This window comes from Triplophysa dalaica, chromosome 18, assembly GCF_015846415.1.
Source record: "Triplophysa dalaica isolate WHDGS20190420 chromosome 18, ASM1584641v1, whole genome shotgun sequence".
Classification (NCBI taxonomy): domain Eukaryota; kingdom Metazoa; phylum Chordata; class Actinopteri; order Cypriniformes; family Nemacheilidae; genus Triplophysa; species Triplophysa dalaica.
The window spans coordinates 13357115-13382540 of NC_079559.1; the positions used below are offsets into that span (position 1 = coordinate 13357115).

General features: G+C 37.5%; 1 protein-coding gene across 1 annotated transcript; it reads right to left on the reverse strand.

Annotated features, from left to right (window-relative positions):
* Positions 1-1237: 1237 nt before the first annotated feature.
* On the reverse strand, positions 1238-10998 carry rflna (refilin A). Its single transcript, XM_056730057.1, has 4 exons — positions 10775-10998; positions 9975-10303; positions 4881-4990; positions 1238-4381 (listed from the first exon to the last, which is right to left on the reverse strand). Exons 2-4 carry the CDS (start codon positions 10188-10190, stop codon positions 4039-4041), a joined length of 669 nt encoding a protein of 222 aa, XP_056586035.1. The 5' UTR covers positions 10191-10303; positions 10775-10998; the 3' UTR covers positions 1238-4038.
* Between the last annotated feature and the right edge of the window lie 14428 nt (positions 10999-25426).

Here is a 25426-nt window from a genome sequence, read left to right on the forward strand (position 1 = left end):
TTAAGTTTACTTAACAGACATTTAATGCTGTGCCAAAACTGTGCTCATTACTACAAAAAACATTAGTCACATCATCTCAATGCCCAATAAAGTGTAAAGTATAGGCTACATACACCAATGAAATCAAAATCATTGTGACACATGTTTTCAGCTATTGTCTAGTAAACAAATGCAAAAAATCAGCATAAAAATGGAAACTATTACAACTGTGGGATGTATAAAAGGAGACACAGTAATGCTAATCGAGCTTTGCAACTACACATGTGTACAGACATTCTGTTACAGGTAAATAAACGCCACAGCATAGTTGAAATGCTATTAAACTGTGAACAAAAAACTGTGATTGAATTGCTGTCATTCTGAAGTAGCGTTAGTACGCAAGCTCGTTTTGTGTTGCAAAAGTCACATAGAAATTTATCAACCAATATTCTATCAAGGCACTTGAATGAAAAGCTCAAGGACCCCTTCTGTCAGGTCTTGATTTCCTAGTACATAACATCTAAGCATCCTGTGGGTTCATGTGATTTTTGTCAACGAGGACTTCTTCTGGAATCTCCATTCACAAGGTTAGGCTCTTTTATCTTGCATCCTTAAAAAAAGTGTTTGTTTTTATTTGGTGGCTTAATGTGTTTCACGTGGATGTTGCCACATGGAGGTGAGAAAAATATCCGATCCTATACAAACAGTGCATTTTTCACTAAAAGAAAACAATCACATAAATCAGACTAGAGACTAATGTTCTTATAAATATCTATTGTAGCGAAAATTTGGAAATACTGAGCATTCATTTTGGACCTGTTGCAATACTACAAATTTTGTACAAACTTCACATTAGTGAATATGTTGTCTATATTTGGTATGGTCAAGTGATTATACCTATACAGTATTGTTAGAAAAAACACCTCATGATAATCACATGGATCATTGCTTTGTAAAAACCCTTAAATGTGTTATAGCCTAAATGTGGCTTTGAATGGATCGATCTGTGTGAAACTTTAAAGATGAATAATCTCACAGTGGACATTAAATTGCCGTCCAGAGAGATGTTTTAAAATCTCCTGGATTTTATGGTATTATAATTGTGAAACAGTTATCAATCATGAGCTGGAAAATATTTGACCTTGTTGGAAATTGCTGTATATGTAACAATGTACACGAAAAGCAGTGACAGCTTATAACTAGCAGATCATCACCAGTGCATTTGCAGTACTTTATTAAAAGCAAAACTGTACAGCCATTTTAGGGTTTGGGGTTTTTATTTAATTAGTTTGGATATACATATTTTTCTTAAATTATTTTCTTATCTGTTCAAAAGATGACAATTAACTTGGGAATCATACAAAAATATAAAGAGAATTACTAGTGCTGTATGCCACATATACAACAGGAAAGTATTTTACATAAACGCAAATCATCACGTTAAAGAAAAAAATCAGTTTACACCAAACAAAGGTAATCAAATGCTAATCACAGAAGTCCATACGTGTAAAAAATAAAATCTCACCTCACCTCAGCTCCACTTTAATAACATTCCATGGCTTTCAAGACATTTCTAAAATTCCTCTAATCACAATTTTTCATTTGCCCTCATTTCTCAGATAATCCATCTCAACACAGGGAGTTTGTCTGATGTCTGGTAATCTGTTATGAAATACTAATGGATTTGGCTGTTATTAACTTGTGTTATTGGTATCTTTCTATGGAATATATTTGTTATATAATACATAACGTACAGTAACTGTGTTCCTTTCGTTTCAACTTGCATTTCCTCTCGAAACTCACATGCATGTGCCATTACATACTTTTCCATTTTTTCCAGTCCCAGTCACCAGAAATTTCCCCAGCATATACGATTACAAATATCTTAAAAGCCAAAACAAAGATTTTCTTAAATGAGGTAAGAGATCAAAATGTACAGCTTTTAAAGAATTTCAATTTATAGTCCATAAGACAGAAATAAAGTCCATGTCCACAACGCTTGACTGCTTAGTCAAAATACCCCTTTGAAAAAGTTGGTGCGTTTTATCTCATAAGCTTTCAAAAAGAAGAAACCATGTCAGAACAGAATGTGTTCCCTCCCTGCTGTAAGAAAGCATTCGTGTATAACACATTAAAGAGAAACATGGGTTTGCTGGAGGTCACATGAGTTCCAGTTGGTAATCAAGATGTTGTATGAGACCAACTGGCTCCAAAAAGGACAAATTAGTAATTTCTTACAAAACCAAAGGGTATCCAACTATATAAGATGATTGGACTCTGCTTTAGATGATGATAATGTCATGAGGTAAAAGAACTCTGCTTCCCACAGATGAACTTTTCAGATTGTTAATGGCGGCGTGATAAAATCTCTCACAAAACCAGCATCTGGCATAACGATTCCAAAAATCTTCCCCAAAATGTCCTGAATCGTTCCCATTAAATAAATGCTTAATCGATCTGTTGCCATTTCACCTCCAACATCCTGTATTCTTTCTTGCATTTTTTGTCATTCTTTAACCAGCTTTGTGTGCGCAGATCATTTCTGACCGTCAAAGCTGCAATTGGTACCTTTTTTTAGTTAATGAATAATAATCTGTTACTGCGGAAGTACGTAAATCAGTCTTAAAAACTGCTCTGATTCACAATGGTAGGTTTATAATAATGATTTTTATGTTGAGCTGTCGAGTACAAGTTTGCAGGACATTTCAGTTCGGCTTCCTCATATGTAAAGATTTGTATGTAAATAATCCTGCAATTTTATGTTATAAACTGAGATGGTGATTTAATGGTCCAGTGTGTAATTTTGGGGGGATCTATTGACAGAAATGCAATATAATATACAAAACTATGTCTTCAGAGGTGTATAAAGACCTTACATAATGAAGCGTTATTTTTTATAACTTTAGAATGAGCTATTTCTATCTACATACACTGCGGGTCCCCTTACACGGAATTTGCCATGTTGTTTCTACAGTAGCCCTAAACGGACAAACTGCTCTACAGAGCGTAAATACGTATTCTCCTTCAGCAAAGAAGCGAAGACGACAGGACGACATCTTAGTTCTGTGTTAGCCACCACTATCTTGAAGGGGAGGGTTGGAGGGACCTGTTGGTTGCAATTGCAACCTCACCACTAGTAGCCCGAAAAAAAATCATAAACTGGACCTTTAAAGCATAAGTTACGGATTGCAGCTTTAAATTATTATAGAGTCTTGGGCGGTTTCTAAAATTGTTGTGCAATAATTATTCCACATGTTCTGAGGAACAAACAGAAAGGGGGAAATATTTAGGGTTGCTTTTCCCTTTCTTTTCATTTGAAAGAATCTTTGGTCCAACCTTTCAAGTGCTTCTACTCATTTACTTGCTATTATTCCAACCAAGACATTTATAGAATAGAACTGCAACTCATACACAGTTCGTATTTTCTTAGCAAGTTCTCTGACATTTTTGAGTTTCACAATTTACTTTGTGCTGGCTCTCGCATTGAGCACAACTAAACTGTATTTTTATAACCTAACAAAATTATCCAAAAATAAGGTTTGTCTTAAAAGAAAATGACTGGAATTTAGCATATTCCATTTCAGTACCTCATACATACAAAAAGTTGTTTGAAAATTTCATGTAATTTCAAATGTGCAAATGATGAGGGATGTCTAGAATGTTGTAAATGACATTTGGTTGAATTCTGCAGACTCTATGCAGGCCTGCGAATAAACAAATAACAAACTTCACGCCATCTGCTCTTCCCACATGTCTGGTATGACTGGATATTAAAATAAAACACCTCCAATATACAAAAATACACCAATGACACAGAAAACACAAATATACTGCAAAAGCTGCACACAGACAGCTTCACCTCACTTCCACTGTCAAGTACCAACCTGACCGATTGCAAACGAACAAAATGAAATACTTTCTTTTCATCTTTCTACCTTTGAAGTCTCTACCCATTCATTTGTTATCAGGGGTTTGGTAACAGAAGTCCAAGCACTTTCACTGTAGCTCTAGGCAACGGGTTTTTGGGGATTTTGGGAAAGATTACATCTCTCCAAGGTCTCAGAGGTCTTCTGTATAAATTATACAAGGACTGACGTCCTCCGTGGATTCCAGCCTGACCGTGGACACGAACCTTCGCCGTCCGGCTCCGTTTTTGTTGCCGTTGTAGTTTAGCGTGGTGCGGTATGTATTCCGAGCGTGCTTAGGGAACACGATGGCTGTGCTTTGGAAGTGTATCGGCCTGTGCCGCGGCTCGAAGTGAACCTCTGTCTTGTAGCTGCGCCACGTGCAGTTCTGAACTGCCACAACAGTCTCGCTGAAGGACGTGGCGGTCGGGACTTGGGCGCAGTACACCTGGTCACGAAAATGTCTGTCTGAAGCATACCTCACCGACGAATTAAACCTGACAGTGGTCAAATGACACAGATTTAACAGTCATTAACATTGATTAACTCAGAGAAAACAGAATGTTGGAGGGTTAGTTAGTCTGGTGTACATTACTGTGCAAAAGACTTGCATGTTACATTTATCATTTCCATCAATCACTTGGCCATCGATCTCTCAAAAAAGGTTTAAATTTCAGGCATTTCTCAACAATTCAGTCATCTTTTTACGTAGAAAGTAATTTTACACTTACTTAAGTTTTGAGAAAAGTAACGTGTTGAGAAAAATTGCATGTATTTGAATTTTTTATAATGATATATCTCTACTTTTGAGTGTATATATATATATATATATGTAAAAAGTAAAAGGTGCTATAGACAAATTTGAAATCAACTAAACAATATAAACCCCTTGTCTTGTTTTTCATGTTTGCTGCTCGATGTCCGATAGTTGTAAGTAAACTGATAAAAAACATTTTCTAACATTTATAAATAATGGTGATATATTATTTCACTTACTTGATCTCTTTTTCTGGTTTGGGGTTAACCTCAATGCTCTCTCCGTAGACCACAGGGTACATGCGCGATTTAGCATCTTGACCTTGCGAATTCAGCAGCAAGTACGGCAACTACAGAAGAAGACATTGAAAGACAGGTATTAGCTTGCCATTTTGCTAGCATTCAGCATAGACCACTTCGCAACTTGTGAACACTGGTCAACATCACTTAGTTTCATTTTTTAATTTGATGTATTTCTACATATAAACTAAATCTTAAAGATACTCATCATTATATTAAAGATAAACATTTTGATTCGGTTATAAATGTTCTGTTGGTTCAAACGTTTGTGTAGTTCTTCTGGATGAGCATTGAACAACCTTTGTTTACGTTTTACGAAGTGGTCTATACAATGAAATAGAAAGATGTAGGCAGAATACATTATGAAAAGCATGATTCACGAATCATTTGCCAAGGTTTCACCCTTTGTAAGCAAAGAACTTTATATCTAATGCTGCCTTCACGTGCTCCCGGAAATTCGATAGTTCCCACCTTAACCTGGAAAATAATTTATGGAATGTTGCCGTTTTAATGTTAGCACAGACACTAAAAATCCAATTGAGAATCTTTTTTATTTCACTTTAAGTATGGGCAAGCCTGACTATATTTGTTCCCTGTTCGAGTTGGATTTAAGCTGTGTAGCCCACTTGCCATATAATGTAGACTTCTTTTTTACATTTAGGCCCAGTTTCACAGACACAGCTTAGCTTCAGCCAGCACCATGTCTCAGTTGAATTAGGGTATTAATGTCGCTTTTATAAAAATGCTTTTGAAGAAATCATTACTGGTGTTCATCTTGAGACAAAACAATGGCACTGAATATATTTTAAGATACTTCTGGTCACACATTCATTTTAGTCTGGGACTACCCTTAAGCCTTGTCTGTGAAACGGGGCCGTAGTGTCTGCTGCCTGTAAATGTCAATCTAAAGTAATAACTGATTTCAGCAGCACGCTATGATACAAGCAGATTCTATTTTGAAGCATCAGAGTCCGTGTGTGTGACGGAGTCCCCGTGCTGATATATTTGGCGGTCAGACAAACGGCAAACAATTCTGCAGTGCGTGTGAGAACACAGATCAGTATGTGCGTCTCCACCTGCTGCAGTCATCAGCGCACACACCACGTGCACTCTCAGCACCTTCCTCAGCCTCCAGCACATGCTCTTCTTTATCTCTAAAACATTATTCAAACAAATTCCTCAGCAATGTATCCCCAGTCAGATGTGACCTGGGGTACGTGGGCTCTGCCTGAGCTGGAGACAAACATTTTTCAACTTGCAGATCCAGTAAAGCGAGAAAATCTGCAGGCATGTCTACACTGGCCACTTCCTCCTATTCGAATACATGATAAGCTGCATTTTTAGCCCTGTGTTAACCTGTTCCATTAAGAAACTGTTATTCTGTATGAGCGGAACAGTATTGTAGTTTTACCCATAGTAACTAGTAGTGTGTCAATACGTTTTCATTGTATCAGACTGTCAACTGTTGCTTAAGAAGAATTTGGTAAGTTACGTCTAAGCCTCCTTTACAATTGCTTAGAAGCAACTTGTTGAAAGGTCATTTTTTGGCTCTATGAACTTTCCCCTTAGATTCAAAGAGTTGTCCTCATAACGTTTGACTGGAACGTAAATAATTTAGCTCTGTGTCTGATGATTTAAAGGATTAGTCCACCCTTAAAATAAAAATGTAGTCAATTAATCATCCTCATGTCATTTAAAACCTGTATTTGACACAGAAATGTCTCGCTGGTTTGGAGTAAATACAATGGAAAGATCTTTGGTCACCAACATTAATCAAAATATCTCCTTTTGAGTTTTGCAAGCGAAAGAAGGAAAGTCATACAGTTCTGGAATGAGATTAAGGTTAGTAAATGATGACAAAATGATGAGAGAGGGTGGTTTGACTCGTATGCGCTGATGAGTTTGGAAATCTCCTTTGAATGCAAAACAAGCATACCAACACTACAAATGATCCATTTTCTAACATACATGCTGTCTATGAGACGTTTCCAGCCACATCCTGCTGTTCAATGGACATGATCCAACAAGATTGTGGTCTTAAACATGTACCTGTGCCCATATGTATGAAAGAGAGAAAGTACAGTACAAGAGTATTTTTTCTCTATTCCCAGTGTTAAGTCCAGGACGGATACTATGACCACTGTGCTGTTACAAAATGTGCCACCAAGCACAAACCCAGGAGACACAGTCACATGACGGTCAGTCATCCGCGCACATGAAACCACAGCAGGGACACGCTGGTCCATTAGAGCAGGTGAAGCTCATTACTCAGAACAGTTCCAGAGTAATATTCGGTTACATTAGCGGTTCTGAAGAGGTACTGGATGGGTCAGAGTGGTTACTGAATTGACATCTATTGGACTTTATTTTGACACCTATCTGCATTGATACCTTATAACTTCCATTACACATCAAATGGACAATTTTGGGTTAAACCCAAGCCGTTTTCTGTTGCTGTGTGCCCTTGTATCTCCATTCCCACGGTATGCTGCAAGCTCTGTCTCTCTGTATTTTGTGGTTTGGTTGCTGTGGTCGTCATGTTTACATTTACATTTATACATTCAGCAAACTTTAATCTAAAGAGACTCGCAGTGCCTTCCAGGTACATTCTGTTCAGTGCATATCCTGAGAATCGAACCCACAACCTTGGCATTGTTCGCGCCAACCAGAGCTTGAAGTTCTAGCATTTTTTCATTGCATCCAAAGGTATTTTTCGGGACAATCCGTACCAAAACGCTGAACTTTATATCGTGTTTACCATGATGTTGTTTGTTTTGCTAAATTTCTTTAGATGTTATTTTACTCATAGCTCTGCACCCTTTGCTTCTTTAATTTAAGTGATAGAGTGATAGTTCACCCTAAAATGAAAATTCTGTCATCATTTACTCACCCTCTTGTCATTTCAAACCTGTGTGACTTTGGTTCTTCCGCAGAACACAAAAGAAGATATTTTAAACAATGCTGTTAACTGGGACCCATTGACTTGCATTGGTTTCCATACAATAGAAGTTAATGGGTACCGGCGCTGTTTGGTTGCTAACTTTCTTCAAAATATCTTCTTCTGCAGAAGAAAGAAAGTCATACAGGTTTGAATTGAGGACTAGTAAATGGAGACAGATTTTTCATTTTTGGTTGAACTATAACTTTAAGCCAACAGAGTAATCAGTTTCTTGACTTCAACAGTCCGTGTAAGATCTGCCCCTCAAAAATAGATTGGATAATCTTGTTTTTCATGGCTTACAAAAACACCTCTCAAAATAGACCTTTGGCTACATAATGAGAGGAAAACTGATGCAAGCAGACACGTCTTCTGCAAACATGCATGTTGCATACACCGAATACACACGATGGGACACAACAAGCGGAAAATGCAACGTGCACCAAACAATGATGGCTTTGTATGCCCACTTTTTTTCTTTTTTTTTCGGGAGAGCATTTGGTCTTCATATATTGCATGTTGCCGGCAGGGTCGACCACATTTGTATATCTAAGTAATAGGATTTTGGAAATGGCTTTCAGCGCAGAGTTCTCAGAAGAGTTGCCTTGAGAGCTTTCAAATGTGTTAAAACCCGTTGAGCAAAAATGTATGTTGCACAGATAAACTTTTCTATTTTACTGAGGTATAAGGAACGTTTGTCTGAACATTAGAGCAGTTTCCAAACAAGTGCAAGCATGTTTGTCAAACAGGCAAATAAGGAGTGTCTAAGTGATCATTTATACCATCCAGAATGCCTTTGGATAGCAGCTTTTTGCGGCGTGCTTGGGCAAGGCATTTGTATCATACAATAGCACTACATTCGAACGGCCATAAACTCGGCTCAGGTCCTGGAATCTGTTTTATAAATGACGTTGTGTTGTTTTGACACGAGTTGAACTGTCGATGAGCTCCCGAAGGAAAACATAATTTCCTACCCTAGTAAATACATGCAGTATGAAGTGTTGGGAGCGGTTCCTAAGCGTCTCTCAATTTAAGTTTTGTTGTTACACATACAGTAACGTTCTCAGATAAGTTTTCAGATGTCAGGTACAGACAGTGTTAGGTTAGCGTGCTGCAGAATGTAACCTTTCAGAGATAGAAATAAGATCCTAAGGTATGCCCAGTCTGTTGATCTATGTGTGCTGTATTGAAGTGTAACATGAAAATATGCTGTCCAGTACTTTATGTGTGTCTCTTTGCGGAGCTTGTTTGTGTGTATGTGCTATAAAAGGTTGCTATGAGGAAGGAGGGACAGAGAGATCGGTTACAGTTACCTTATTTAAGTTCACCAAACACAAGGTCAACTTGTTTACATAAACTCTCTCTCTCTCTCTCTCTCTCTCACCCTCCTTACATCCTCTGCTCATGAGAGAGAGTCCCTAGAGGGACGGCCACCTGAAGCTCTGTATTTCAGGACATTGTTTTATTTATTCAAATTATTTGGCCCTTACATTACCTCCAGGTTGTCAACAGTGTCAGTTTTTCCAGAAATTGGTTTTCATAACCCTTATTACAATCCTATCTGGGATGGATGAACATCGCGTTTTATTGTACCTAAAGGTGGCAATAAAAGAAAAGATCCTCGACAAATATTTAAAACTGAAAAAGATAAAGCATATCATGTTCTTTAACTCTTTGACATTTGGCATAACATCCACAGAATTGTTCTGTTGCATTTCTTGCAATAGGAAAAGGTTCTACAGACTGCAAGAAAGTAACACATAAATGTATCTTTTAAGAATCTTAGACGGGAACCAAAAACGGTTCTTCTATGCAGCACTGGCACGTGTATCTCAGCCCTGCTTTAAACACCAAACCGCTTCTTAACATATCGTTAAACCTGCTGTCTGAATATTGCACAACATGATTTACACAAACAGGCCATGTTCCTGTGTCAACTTCCTTTGCAGGTCTACTGCCTTAACCCTAAATCAAAAGGCACTGACCAAACCATAAGAATGCTGTTCCACTGCCAACAAAGGAAGATGATTCTGAAACATGCCCTGCTTGAGATAACATCACCTTTGGCTCTGAGGCTTCAATAAACGAATACACACCAGTTTGCCCTCACGGCTCTCCTTTCTGTTGTATCCCTGCAGCTCGGTTGGCGTCGAACAGCTCCCAGAGCGCGACTCAATGATCCCCGGCGACAGAGAGTAGAAGGGCGGGCTGGGGCTCGGTGGGAGTCCGGAATCCGGACTGTCGAGCAGTCCCTCCCGGTTCTTTCCTTTCAGACTTTCATCCATAGCTTGCAAATGTAAGTGGCCCACCATTTCTGGAAGAGCGCAAATCTAAAACCAGGCGAACTGACTCCAAAAGAGACGCGCGCGGTGTAAAGTTAAAATCCCATTTCAGAAGCGCAGAGACCCGGTGCTCCAACAGATGTCTAAAAAAGAGAAGAACAATAAAGATTGAATATTACACAATATTGAGGTTTTGCCTGTTAAATAACACCAGTGCGTAAATAATGACTGTGCCATAAAACCAAGCTCGTGGGTATAACCTTTGAGCTCCATTCTGACGCGTGAACACCCAAATGATGCTTCACAGGATTAAAGGATCAGACGTTCAAAACTTATTTGTACACATTCCTTCAGCTCCTAAGAAAATTAGATGTGGTTTTACTACAGTAAACATAGTTTGACTTTGTTATTAAAGTAAACTGCAATAATTTGATAGTAAAAAGCTAATGTTAATAATACAAAAGGTCATCAATCCAGCAAAAACTCGGTAACTATGCTTTTACCATAGTAAAATTGTTCATGGTGACGCTTAACCATACACAATAGATCAATTATATTATAAAAAAAACATTTATAAGGACAGGGAATATGAACTTTAGTTTCTGTTAACTTGCCTTTAAATTACAGCGATCCGAGCTGGTTAAATGAACGCAGCACTTAATTCATGATCTCAGATCAGTTAAATCCACAACGGACGCGATTACTTCCACGGCAAAGTGATGAAAAAAAGCTCAAATTCACAGATGTCGTGTGTCAGTAGTTTCCAGCTCATTCAGTTAAAACAGCGCCCGGCTCTTCTGTTCGTGTCTTTCCTTCACAAGCGCAAAAGTCTGAGCTGAGCGCGCACGCCGACCGCCAGCAGCCAATCCAAAGCAGCTGAGGAGGGGATGTCATTGCCGCCTTCCGCCAGCAGGGGGAGATGATATTGAAAATACTTTGACCTACATTTAAGAAAAGCGGGTCCTTACAAATTTGTTAGGCTGTACAATTATAGTTTGGGAGGAAACCGCGGGCATTTGTGTATAACATTTGTGTAAATCCGTTTATAATTGTGTAAATGTTTAAAACAGACTTGTGCTGCTTAAATAAAGAGTGAAATGTATGATGCTTCTGCTCTTTTGAAGAACGTTTTAGTTTAATTGGTCTCAGCTTTTTTAGAAAGTGTTGGGTTACTGTGGGATTAAGTGTGTCACACAAATTAGGGTAAAGAGATTTTTGCATACACGTAGGTTTCCAATTCTGCTGTGTGATTCAACTCAGCACCGTAAAACAATAGTTAAAGCATTGGTAAAGTCAGTATTGAGTTTTTGATGGTGTTATAAGACACGTTCTTAAAGTTTTGACTGGTGTGAGATTGTATTTCAAGTTTGGGTGGAGTTAGGGTGGGTACTTCAACACTTACACAAGTAGTGGGTGGCATCAGTGTTTGCCAAGCTCCAAAAACCGACACATAGAGGTCCGACAGACATGAATCTGGTTAAAGATAAACAAAGTCAGGGAAACAAGATAACAGTGTTGGCAGCAAGACCGGGCGAAAGTGTGGAGAGAATTTGGCACTCATTTATAAAACCTGAAGCAGTGTCTGTGTACAGCAGATTTTTCTTACATCTCTAATCTCTGTATACTGATTTTGACACAGAAACATGCACGTGCATACATGCACACATTTAGACATGAACACGACCAGCAAACAGATTGAGACGTTGATGGTTCAGCAGTTTTCTGACTTTGGTCTGGTAAAATGCCAGAAATAACAGCACAGTGTTTATTGTATAAATGCGATTTTGCCAAACAAAGGTTCCTTCATGGCAAAGAACATAAATGTTGAGTGTTAGAATTACAATCCCCAGAGCTCAAAACTTTACGAACTCATTCGCACACGCACGCACACGTCTATACGCACGAATGTGAATTTCCTATTTGAATGTCCACTACAACAATTTTTTGTTAATGCTTAAAACTTTGTTTTTGCTAGTACTGAAACATTTCATTAGACTGGACTCAAGGTTAGGTGTGAAAAAAGTGTTTGTCCAAAATGTCAGTGCAGACCTCTGTATTCTGCAGACCATATGTACACATCTCACACAAACACCTTACAGTTCACTGTGTTTACATAGAGGATTCTCACCTTGACTTTGTTTTTGAGGAGAACACAAAGAATCCACTGTGTAAGAACGCTGTCTCTCTCTCTCTCTCTCTCTCTCTCTCTCTCTCTCTCTCTCTCTCTCTCTCTCTCACACACAGACACACACTCTCTCTTTTCCCCTCGCACAGACTCATGTAATGCGAGTTGAACTGACTCACTGTAGTGATTCATATTGCCTGTCTGAAATGACGTGTTTGTAAATAGTTTTAAGTGATTACCCTTTCGCGCATCGTGTGTTTTAACTCCCTCTCAAAACCAGACAGATACTTGGTTTGTGGGTCATGTTTAGATGTGCCTGATAGAAACAAGTTTGATGTATGCTATTGAGCACACACACACTCAAGCATCAGCCAATAAACATGTAGTATCAAAGCAATAACTTCCTTTCCCATCATCCTTTCCCGGTTTTCACACGTGTTGGCACAGATAATACAACTGAGAAACCTGGCAACCTAATGCATGTGTGGACACTCTGATACACACACACACGCTGCCAAACCAGCTGTGAAGAGGAGGGTCAAAGTCCAGGTGTGTGTGTGTACCGAACGTGCATTTCAGTGGTTTTGACAGAACAGCCGTTTGTTTAGTGTCTGGCTATGAGGGAGGAAGCTTATGCGTGTATAATGCATAATGCGAGTTTAGGTTTTTAGAGAACAGCTTACATGACTCCCTTACTTTTCGTTAATCATACACACACACACACACACACATACATACATAAACCCAATATTTTGGGAATAGCTCAAATAAACAGGTCTTAATGCGGCAAGAGTTTCTTGAGAGAATAACTATTACACATAACATGTAGGCCTACAGCACACACACACACACACACACACACACACAATTGTCATGTATTTTGATTGCATGTACATTGGGGACCAAAGGTCTAATAAACAGAATGTTAGGGATCAAAAAAATGTAAAACAAGGTAAAGTTATGATGTAAAAGAGATAAATATATTACATTTTGCACTTCATTTTGCATGTTATTAATTGAAAGTAAGAAAATTCGATTTTTGACAAATTTTGCACAAACGTCTATTGAAGTATACACTGATTTTCCTCAGATTCTACTAATATTTATACTGAATTGTCGGTTTCGAAACCTTATATCGCTATATTTTGTGATAAATGTTTTTTCATTATTATTAGCAGTGTTGCCAACTATTCTCAATGGAACGTAGCTAAAGCCTGCCTGAAAAGTCGCTGAATGTCGCCGGATGACATCACATACTAATTAGCATATCACTGATGTCATCACTGATGTCTTCTCGCTTTTGAATAAAAAGTCGCTTGAGGTATCTGTAAAGGTTTTAAATCTATAATCGCCAAATCGCCAAGTCAGCCTTTATATTGTCACTGGGTTTTGCAAGAATCTAACCATTAAAAAGTTTCAAAAAGTGCTTGTCAACGTTGACAACACAGTGTTTAATCATTTAAAGGTGCTGTGTGTAATTTTTGAGCAGCATTTATAATGAGGTTATGAATTGCAACCAACCGCTCATTCCACCCTTCCGATTTCTAAGCACTGCGGAGGCCGAGAGAGGATTAAGAAGTCGTCACATTTCGCTTCTTTCCCTGAAAGAGAGTCTGTTTAGGGCTACTGTAGAAACAACATTGTGACATGTCAACAACATTCCATGCTAGGTGATCCGCGATGTATGTAGACATAAACATAAGATCTTTATTCACCTCTGAAGACATAGTTATGTATATTATATTGCATTTCTGTCAATAGATCCTCAAAAAAACGACACACTTTACTTTTAGACCTACATTGTTTATTCGATTTCCTGAAAAACAGAAAAACTGGACACACAAGGTTTTGGAAAGATAGAAACATTGTTTTAAACAGTATCTGTATAAAATTGCAGTGGCGTAACTTTGTTTTGAAAAGTGGAGGGGACAGAGATGACCAAAATAATACTTTAATAAATTACAACGCTTAATAACTCCATATTAATCATATAGGGGATAGTCCGTCCTTTGGCTACTCCGCTTTCGACTCCAGCTTTCACAATATGTGTCTCCGAAACTGTCATTTGGGAAAGGTAACTTGGCTGTTGCTCTGCATTACATTTAAAAACAGTTTATAGTCACTTGTCTATTGGTTTATGCGTTTTGTGCTTTGACACTGGATGCACAAGAAGGCACCGAGTTAGTGTGCTTGATGCATGTATTCTTATACTGGCTGCGTTTCTGAAGTCACGGCTCTCTGTCTTTCGCAAATATATCTTACGAGTGTGAGTAACGGGAGATGGTGAGAAAGTGGCTCATCCTGCGTTTCCACAAGTTTTAGATGTTAATGGCCCCTTTACAATACACACTTCCGCAAGCATTTCTTAATTTCTTCCAAAAAGTTGTGGGGACATGACCCACCTGTCCCACAAGCAAATCGTCAAATTGTAAAATAAATGAGCAATCCCCCTATTTAAATTCTTTTACAGAAGATATAACTTGCTTGGCCAGTAAATCTGAATTGTGATTGTGATGTGAATATTCTGGTTGTGTCCCATCATGTTGGCTGCTTGCAGTGTAGACGTGTGAATTAGACATACTGTAGCGGTTCTGTCAGATGTTTGTTTTTCTCATAAAGGCTATTTCGAGCAGACGGGGTACTGACGGCGGTCTACAGCTCTTTTTGGGGGACGTTTGTCAGCTTACTGTGAATGTGTGTGGTCAGTGGGGTGGGGGAAGGAGGGCTGAGAATTGGAGCAAGGCCCACTTGTAGGGTTACATCTAGCGCTTAATCTGTAGCTGTCTGTTTGATGGATGGGGTTTGAAGTTTCTAAATATATCTCTGGCGACCCCTTCGAGTGCTCACATACTGTATACAGATTCATGGCTTTAGATCCGCATCTGGTTTTAATGTCTGTAGACCCTCTGCAGTGATATAGCCTCTCGCCCGTCTCGCACCATCAAAATAATCTCTCTCTCTCTCTCTCTCTCTCTCTCTCCTGCCTTAAATGTTGATGTTTTTATGCTTTTTGTATTTTTCTGAAGTCAAATAAAATATATATTTGATGACTTGCGTTTAAATAATTCATAGATCAGAGAGGGATGAGCATCCGCAGCGACTTTGCAAACTCTAATTATTCACATGTATTTTGAGTAAACACACACAGCCTCAGGTGCCACAGCTGCGTGTGTTTGTGTGTGTGAGGATCGCATGCTACCGACTCATCTACACGGATGTGTACTGTAATCATCTAGTCACCTGTTGTCCTTTTTTCGGAGAATTACTACTTCCTGTGGCATTCACCCAGCATGTGTACGCTGTGTCATACGCGGCTAAAGAGTATAACACTATACTTTGTCTGACTTGGCGTGAATGTGTGTAACTAATTGAAAATGTTCGCACTGGTTACAGGAACATTCATTTAATGCCCCTCCTAAATTGTTCCTGAGTTCATTTGTGTGACTGGGAGATTGTGTCGATTGTATTCTATGATGCATTTAGCACACAAGCGTAAACAGTTGGAACTGGTCACAGGAAGCCTTTATTCATTCACATCAAAATAACAAGAAAGCTCCTGAAGAAAAAACAGTTGAACGTAGCTAGTAAATACCCTGGCTTTTCCCATTTTTGTAATGCAATTTAAAGGGATCCAAGCTTTCAAAGCTTCAAAAAGCACACCCATCCAACATACAAGTAGTCCAACTTGAGAGGCTAATAAATGTCTTTCTAAGTGAAACTGGTTTTTTTTTAAAGAAAAGTATTCATAGTTCAAACTTGAGTTTACAAGCATTGGCGACTGGGATGAGGATGAGTTTATAATGAAATTTCATCTTTTGGTGAACTGTTGACCAGTAGACTTTCCTTGGTCTACTTCAAAAGACCAGTCTGGTGCTAGTGTTACACATGGTCCACCAGCTCAACCAGTACCAAAACCAGCATAAACGACACCCGTAAAAGCCATAAAACAGTAAATATTCAATGCTTTTCAAAGCACCTTTACAAAAAATACATTTCAGTACAAACAGGATTGACAAATATATATATATATATATATATATATATATATATACAACCCCGGAAAAAATTAAGATCACATAAAAAATAAAAAAACATTTCCTAAATACATGTACAACAAAAATAACTTTTGTATTGCTTACAATTTAATATGAACTTGTTTTCTTGTTTTTGCAATATTTGCAAATTTTATTTTGTGGAAATAAAGTGAAACAATGCTTTTATTTGAAATTTGGGAGAAATATTGTTAGTAGTTCACAGAATGAAACAAAATTATAATTTTACTTATTCTATTTTTATTAAACTCATAACTACTGTATAAATAGAAAATTCTGAAAAGTTGTTTTTGGAATGGGGTGGTTTCCAGGACAAGGATTAGTTTAAACCAGGACTAGACCTCAGTGAAATAAGAACATTTAAGTTGTTTTAAAGACATACAAAAACTTTAATGTAAGCATCTTGAGAGAAAATAACCACACTGATATTTTAGGATATGTCAGAGCAAGTTGTTTCGATCAAGATACCTCTAACATTTAAATTAATCTGGGACTAGGCGTAAACCCTGTCTCGGAAACCGCCCCTTAATGTTTAGAGAGAGAATGTAAGAGAGCAAGAGACACTAATGCCTTTCATTTACAAGTGCAGGAGGAAAGAGATAACAGCAGCCTGGTTTGTTTGAGTTTCCCTCAAAGCCTTTTCACTCAAATCAATACGCTCACTGTACTCCAGGTAGCCTCACACGCACACATGTATCATAAAACAATAAGAATGATGTTGTTCTAAAGGTTGTGTGAGAAACCTTATCGGCTGCGTTTTAAACCTTCCGTTTTATCCACGCTATCACAACAGACCCACAGCCAAACTTTTTCTTAGGAAAAGTAAAGTAAGGGATTACTCTTATTTTTTAATTACAGTCACTTCTGATGTAATCGAACTACATACTGTGTAATATATTCCATAGTGGAAATGAAATCAAAATTATGAGTCAAACTTTAAAATGTATGCTTTAGTGTATCCTTTTCATATGTGTTTACTTTGGTCAGTTAATAATAATTATTTATGAAGATATTTATTAATTATTTGAATGAATTAAAGAGCCGTTACATGTCTATCATTGAATCAATAGTAATCAAGGTGGATATTGGATAGGGAAAGTATTAAGTAATTAAATGCTTTTTGGAGAGAGTCATTTGTAAAGTAATCTGAATATGTAATTAGTAACTAGTACTTTGTTACTTTTTCAGAGTAACTTACCCAACACTAGTGTCCTCACAGTGCAAAATGGCGGAATATAATGAAACAAATTATTATAGTAAATATGATAACTTTCTATTAATTGAATGACACAACATCTCTTATAAATCTTATAACTCCTGAGAGTCTACGTGTGTCTGTGTTTGATTTGATGTTGTGTCCATGTGCTCGGGTTCTCCGTAAGATTTAGTGCTGATGTACAAGTCTCTTAATGGTAAAGCATGGGGGAGGAGAGTGACAAGTGCAGGCCACCCATGTTTACTGTGGGCTCTGCTTTATCTCTCTTCTTGTGAGGAATTCCCTGTGTATGTGAGAAAGTGGATGTTTTTTAGAGGGGTAGTGGTGGTGAGGTTAAGGTCAGGTGAAGTACAGAGGAGGAAGAAGAACTCAGGAGGGAAGTAAACACAGAACGTTAGAGACACGGGACTGTTTACGTCCAGAGATAAAAAGCAGGAGCTCCTTTGTTCACTCCCAGTTTTACCCTTTAACCCTCCAGTCATGGTGCGAATTACAGGGCTTAACGTTCCTCAAGGACAGTTTAAACTAGTTTTTATGAAGAATGTAAGATTCATTTTACATTTGCGAACATTTCAATTCTCATACATCAAATGAAAACTACAAAGATTAGAATACAAGTTAGTTCTGACATTAAAGCAAATAGACTCACATACCACATGCTCATGAGGAAGTTGAAATAGGATTTGCTCACACAATATATTTACAAAACAAATGAACAGGTAGTGGTGAGGTTTCTCACTTCTATATAGATTTACATATCACGAACATATCACAAAAGTCTATTGTCTGATTACGAAACATTTTAAGATGTTTTGTCTCTGTGGATGCACTTATTCAAAAATATTTTTCTATAAATTAATTGTCATAGTCTATTAAACATGTTAATATATATTTGGAAAAAAAATTATATAGAAAATACTATATGTAGGGAATTTTCTATTGTCATGAAAAAATATATAAGAAAAATAGACACTTGTTTCCAATATTTGAAAATATATTATTTATTGTATAATTTTTTTATAATATTTTGTTTAGGGATTACTCGTATAACATTTCTAAAACTACCCAACAATTATAGTTTCATTTGTAGAGCATTGCACAAGGATTGAAGGAACTTCCAAATACACATTTGAACATGGACATTTTTACATGAAAATGTAAAGGAACAGCACTTTATAAAATACACAACAAGTTAATATTGCAAATAATGTGTTAACAACAGGATGTTATTGCTTTAATTGCCTCTTAAAGCACACACCGTCTGTTGTTTGCTCTTTGTTTGTTTCTCTTCTTAAAACAAATCACGGAAAAGCTGTAAAACAATGATTTAAAAAAAGGGATTTTAGGTGTGCTTGCTCTTGGATTAAACCTGTAACAGTTCCGTCCACTGATGTCTTGTGGCAGTGAATTGTAGATTAATTTTTTGAAGAGGTTGAGGAAGTGGTTGAAGAACTGAACTAAGCTAAGCTAAAGTAATTTCACCATGTCCTAACATGAAGCAAAAGCACATTCCCTGCATGTTCTTCCAACTGACAGGAGATGATTGATACACCAGGCCTTCAACATTCAAATTCACTTAACTGGGTTCATCTCCAGAACCCAGTTCTGTGTGGCCTTCAGTTCAATGTTTGGCTGGATATGAAAGAGGATGGATGAGTATCTGTGGTAATCTAAAAGAATAACACACTAGTAAGGCGCAACAACAATGATAATGGGAATGCAGATAAGAATTGTGGCGCATACATGGATGATGCGGGTTTGAGTCCAACCTGTAACACATCCATCACCCTAAATCTCACCAATACTCTGTATACCTAGAGTAGAGCAGGTATAATATCTTTATTACATCTTTACCGTGGGACAGTGATCATATGAAATGTGACCGTGGACCACGAAACCAGCTGAAATTTTTTGACATAAAAGAAAAATTGATCATTTTCACCAATGGACAATTTCCACCAAATTGGCTATTGCTTAAACATACCTATAGAACTAATAAAAGAGTGTGAGCATTGTAAAAGAGGGGTTACTGAAAGCTAGCTGAGAGGCCTCTGTGTTTGCTGTGGTTGTTATTTAACTGGAAATGTTAATCCAACATCGGCTCTTTTCCCCACAGGTCTAGCGATTGGGTGGAGGGTGCAGGAAGTGTTAAAGTGAGTCTTCACCCGCAGGCCAAGAAAAAGACAGAGACGGGAAAAAAACAAACTGTAAATTTGCAGACAGGCTGTTGCTCAACACGTGCATAAAAACACAAACATACTGATGCTGCCTCTCACTGTAGGCGGACACAAGCTTGCACAAACCTGCAATAGAATACTGCAAGTTTTGTTAAAACACACAATCCTAAAACATCTGAAAAGACAGAAAAGGGCATGCGAGGACACAAACGCTAAACTATAACGCTGTATATATTTCACTAAATACAATCACACACACTCTAGCGGACCGTATATATACACACGTGATCAAAAGCATGAAGCTGCCGTCTCACTCAGGTTAAAGTTAATTAAAGGCTGTGCAACTCTATCTGGTGTGTGCTACGCACACGAGGACTGACTGTTGGGAACTTTCAGACAACTCCATAAACATTGTGCACTTGCTGAGAGATCTCACACCTAATTTTAGCACTGTGGAGGGGTTTCGTTTGTGTCGGGTGAGTCAGGCGAGACTTTAACACTTCAGCGGGTCAGCACAGTAAAGCCCAACACTGAAAGTACGGACATGTGTTTCTCAACTAACTCTCACATGGCCCTCGCTATTATAGAATAACATAACTTGGTATGATTGACATAAATTCAACTCGCAGATGTCATGAAATCAATTGTTTTAATCAATTAAATGTGGAACTGTGTTCAGTTCCTTAAAATCATGAAACATTCAAAAAAGTGTCAGTCAGAATTCTTGTATTGTATTCTTAAACAACCTTTATAAAACATTCATAGCTTGCCCAATTTCTAGCATGCAATGTTCTCTCAAGGTGAGATGAAAAAAACTAAACCGTTTTTATGTGAAGGTGTATATAGTTTTGTGTGAAAGCAAAGCACTTAAATGAACTGTTCAACCAAAATGAAAATTCTGTCTTTATATATCAAGTTGTTACAAATCTGTGTACAATTCTTGGTTCTGTTGAACACATTATATTTTGTGTTCAACACAACAAAGAAATGCATAAAGCATATTTTCATACTATGGTAGTCAATGGGGTCCAAGAACTGTTTGGTTTGGCATTCTTCCAAATATCTTCTCTGTGCTCATCAGAACGAATACATTTATTCAGATTTGGAACAACTTGTTTTTGGGTAAAGTTTTCCTTAAAGTTCTGCTTTTCAAACAAAACTATAATCACCCTCATGTTAACGGATAAAAAAAATAAGAAATCACAGTGTACAAGCAATGTTTTCCTAAATACCAGAATATTCTTTCGCAGATTAGCCTACACTGGAATGTTAAGGCAGAAGAAAGCTAAGATTTTTGAGGTCTCTTTGCCCATTTGACCAGTTTGGGTCAAATTCTGAACTTCTGTGATAATATTTTTATACAATTACAAATATGGGTCTCCGGTTAACCAATGAAGGAAGAACATAATAGCACCGCAGCATATGCTAACAAAAACCTTGCCAGCGCACATCGACGCGTACGGCTCTCTCTGCCTTTGAACTTCAGATGTGTTTGAGTTGGAGAGTAGGTTTTAATTTATTTTCCTATTCTTTTACTCTCTCGTCTGTGCCAGTCACTCCATTTTCAAGATTCATTTTCATCGCTATTTTTTATCCCTCAAAAAGAAAGGAGAAAAAAACGAAGGGCGGGTGGAAGGAGAAGAAAGGCGAGTTGAAATGCCATCAGGAAAGAGGAGGAGGGGAGATTTTGTACCGTTTCCCAAGTTTTATGTTCGAGTGAATTAAAGTTGACTGTTTAAATGCAGCTAGCCGCAAGCTTCTTCTCTCTCATAAGACGTTGTGTTAATGAATTTAGCATGCTAGTTTTGGCAACAGACGGCAGTATATACAATATGGGCTTTGGGATCTATTTTGTCAGATTAAAGACTGAGGCTCTCACCCGACAGGAATTGTTTTGCTGGAAAAACAATTAGGACAAAAAACCTCCACATTCAACAACTATAAAAGATTAACCTTAATACCCCCTTAATCTTTATCAATTTCCCCTGATTTTGACTAATATTTACCTGAACATTTTTCACTGGCTTTAAGAATTCACTTTTGGAGTTCATTTGACACATCAGGAACCTGACAGAATTCTTACATAAACATTCTGAAACTGACTGATAAAAACCAAAAAAGGTGTTGAAAGAAACCAGACTGATGTGAAAGTCAGTCATCTCTTCTCATGCAGACCTCTGACACATATGTGCTTTTCTCATACAAAATTTCTTCTGTTGTTGTGACACTAGTCAGAAGTGACAAACACTGTTAGTCACAGCGTGTGTGTCAAGAGAGTCTGGGTGACAGATTTACTCTCTGCAATGTCAGCAGTCAATGTTAACCGTCAATTATCAAGAAACATTATAATTATCTTCGCTTTGCTTATGGAGTTTTTAACCAACAGATTTTAACAGAGAGTCTTTCCTTCCGAAATGTCAACTTTATTATATCCTGTTTCAGGTCCTAAACTTCATAAATAATTGACACAAGGCACTGTAAAATACCTGTACAATGGTAATATTGCATTTTTTGTAAAGTAAAATGATGTGTTTATGTTATTTACATCCAACTTGTAAATTTGCAGTGTATTTCTGTAGTTAGATTTTTTTCTGTTCAAAAAGTGATGTAAAAATCCTGTAAAAAGGTTTAACCAGAAAAATACCTTAAAATAACAGTGTTTTCCTGTAAAAGTATGTTTTTTTATTGTAAATTGCAGTCTGTTTCTGTAATTTGTTTTTTTTGATCATATTTAAAATATGTACAGATTTTTTTATGTCATTTTCCTGCAGCGGGGGAGCGCCAAAAATAAATTGCTGTTTCGACGTGAAAATTCTGTAAAATAACACAAAATTAAACGGAATCATTGCAGTTTTTTACACTGCTGATAATATGCACTTGTTCGTCAGTCAATCATTCATTACGAATATTTGCGATAAATTCTGTTCACTTATGGCTGGAATACACTACAAGACTTTTAAAATCCGAACAGATATTTTTTTAAACTAGACATCATACACTTTAAACAGTCATCATACACTTCAGACTTTTTGAATGTCTCAGATAGAAATACACTAACTGATCAAATCTGCTGACTGGCACAGACTTTCTACAACAAGTCCAGACTGAAAATCTGGGCGAAATCTGAGCAAAGTCTTGTAGTGTAGTTTAGCCTTTAGACAAAACATCAGATATTCCTGTAAGGCTCAGGAGACTTAACTGGGCTGTCAGTTAAATTTACCTTAAATACTTTGTGTCAGATGTTTCTCACGTCTCACTCTCTAACTTGGTGGGGCACATTGATATTTTGATAAATCTGGGACCATTTTGTGATAACATTGAGATCTCTTCTGAAAGAGAAACTAAGCAGGAAATTCAGAGGAAATCTATTGGCTCTCTGTTAGATCTCAACCCTATCTCATGAAAATCATTTTTTTTGCCTGATTACATTGTTCTGGAAATCGGTAAAGATTTAGAACAGAAGTTCTCCTGATCATCCATTTGTACATAAAGAAGACAACATACTAGCTCTGAGTTCTTTACTTTCAAAGTCTCTGTGCTTGTATCCACAATGTAATGCATGCTGGTAGAGTTTCCTTGCCTAAGACAACACATTTGCACTGGATTTCAATGTTTATCAAAGACATAAATGCTTGTAGCTATTTCTTTCTATTCTAAATGCAGGATCGACTGTGTCTGTGCTGTCGATGTTTTCTCTTGAAGCCTGACACTGTCTGCTTTTCTCCTTAAGACATTCTCCACTCTGTCATCAGGATCCAGAGCATGCATTTTTGTGGACGGTGGCATAAGATCCTCTGGTTTTACCCAGAGAGCTCCAAACCCTGAGTAGTGCATTTATCTTCGGAGGTGGTCCAGCTCTGTTGTGCTCCAAACTTTGGTGGCCACTTGAAACAGTGAAGGAGGTGTTTTGTTGAACTTTCATGACCTTCACAATAGGGCTGCACGATTAATCGCAATTCCCATTAAAATCGTGATTAAATCGATGTGGCTATCGCGATTGTGAAATTGAAAATGGCTGCGATTATGTTTTATGCGCAGCTTGTGCATTAAGCACGGCTCTGTGGGAAATGCTGAAAGCATTACGCGTTTGATTCGCTTAAATCGTGCATTTAAAAAGCAACACCTGTCAAACATCATTCTTATAAACATACTTTATTATTTTAGGTTTTCAACGTTCCCCAAATTACGACCCAGTGTAGCGCCCTCTATCGGCAATAGGAGAAGGTTTTGTCTACAGTCATTATGCAATTATATGTTGCGCTATAATTTTGCAATGATGACACGTATTGGAGTGTGATTTTCCCTTTAAACTGTCAGGATGGACTGTATTTACATTACAAATTACACCATTCACGCATTTTTAGAAAGCAAGGTAACCCATTTATTTATTGTAAACACGAAAAATTCAATCCAGAAAAAGTGAACAAGCTAAAGAAATTGAATGACTGTACTTCATAAAAAGCTGCTGGTGCTAGAGGACGCTCATCCTTAATACGTAACTGTCGGCCGTAATAAGGTGCTAGTACAAACGACCGACTGGGTCGTATTTTTGGGAGGACAGTCTGAATATTCCAGCTCTGTTTGTGTTGTTGAATGTGTGTCTTTGAATGTGACTGCAAATTCCTGTAGGGGAGTTTAGGTTGAATATCTGAGCTACAGTACGCAGACACCATCTCAGACATGGTGGAGAGAACGATAACTGCAAAATTGTTCAGAAATAAAAATGCAAGCCAAATTCTTTCCAGTCTCAGCTGACACAAAGAAATAGGCATTTAGGCTAAGCTGCAGTAATAGATCTGTGTTTCGGGGTCTGTTGCTTGAGATAACTTCAGCCACAAAGTTTAGTTCGTTCTAACAAGCAGTTTCCATTGCTCAATATACACAATACTAAATCACAACCTTATAACTGATAAATAACTATATAATGAAAGTAATGCTTAGCTGATGGGTTTAACAGAGACTGCGTGCGTGTGTGCATGTTTTTCTAACGGTTAACTACTCTTTTTACAATGTTATTTCTGCAAGAACCCTTCAAGCGATCTTTATCAGATATGTTGACTTCATTTAACCTGAGGCCAAGGTATATAGGTATAGGTATATGTATTTAGTTTTGTTTATAGAGGAAGCACAGAGTTACTTATCTCAAAAGAGCAAGTTTATCCAATACATGGCTGTATATTTTTGTACGTCAAACCTTGTGGATATATTCGTTTTGCAACACCATAAATATGTATAATAAAAATATTATAATTCAAGGCCTAATCTATTACAAATATCTGTACTTTATACTCCTGATCAACTATAAAACCGAATGGTGTTTTTTAATTGCCCAATATTGCCTTAAACACACTAGGATTTTATTCACCATGAGCAACCTGTTTTTGCTGTGTTTTATGTTTATAACAAATCACATTCTATCCAAAACTGGTTGTAATTTATAGAAAACCAACATTTCCTCTGGCTAGTTTCTGTTATGTATAGAAAGAGTTGAGAGCGCTCATAAATCCTCTCTCCGCAGTCAATAAGTCAATGTTTGGAAAAATGGACATTGAGCCGACTTAGTCCAAATAAAGCAATCTGAAATGAAACTAATCTTTTCAATCCATCTAAAGAAAAGTAGCACACAGGCTGTATGTTAGTGTACCTCGTGTGTTTGGTGGATGGGTTGAGACTGGGCTGTTAGCCTAAGAAAATCT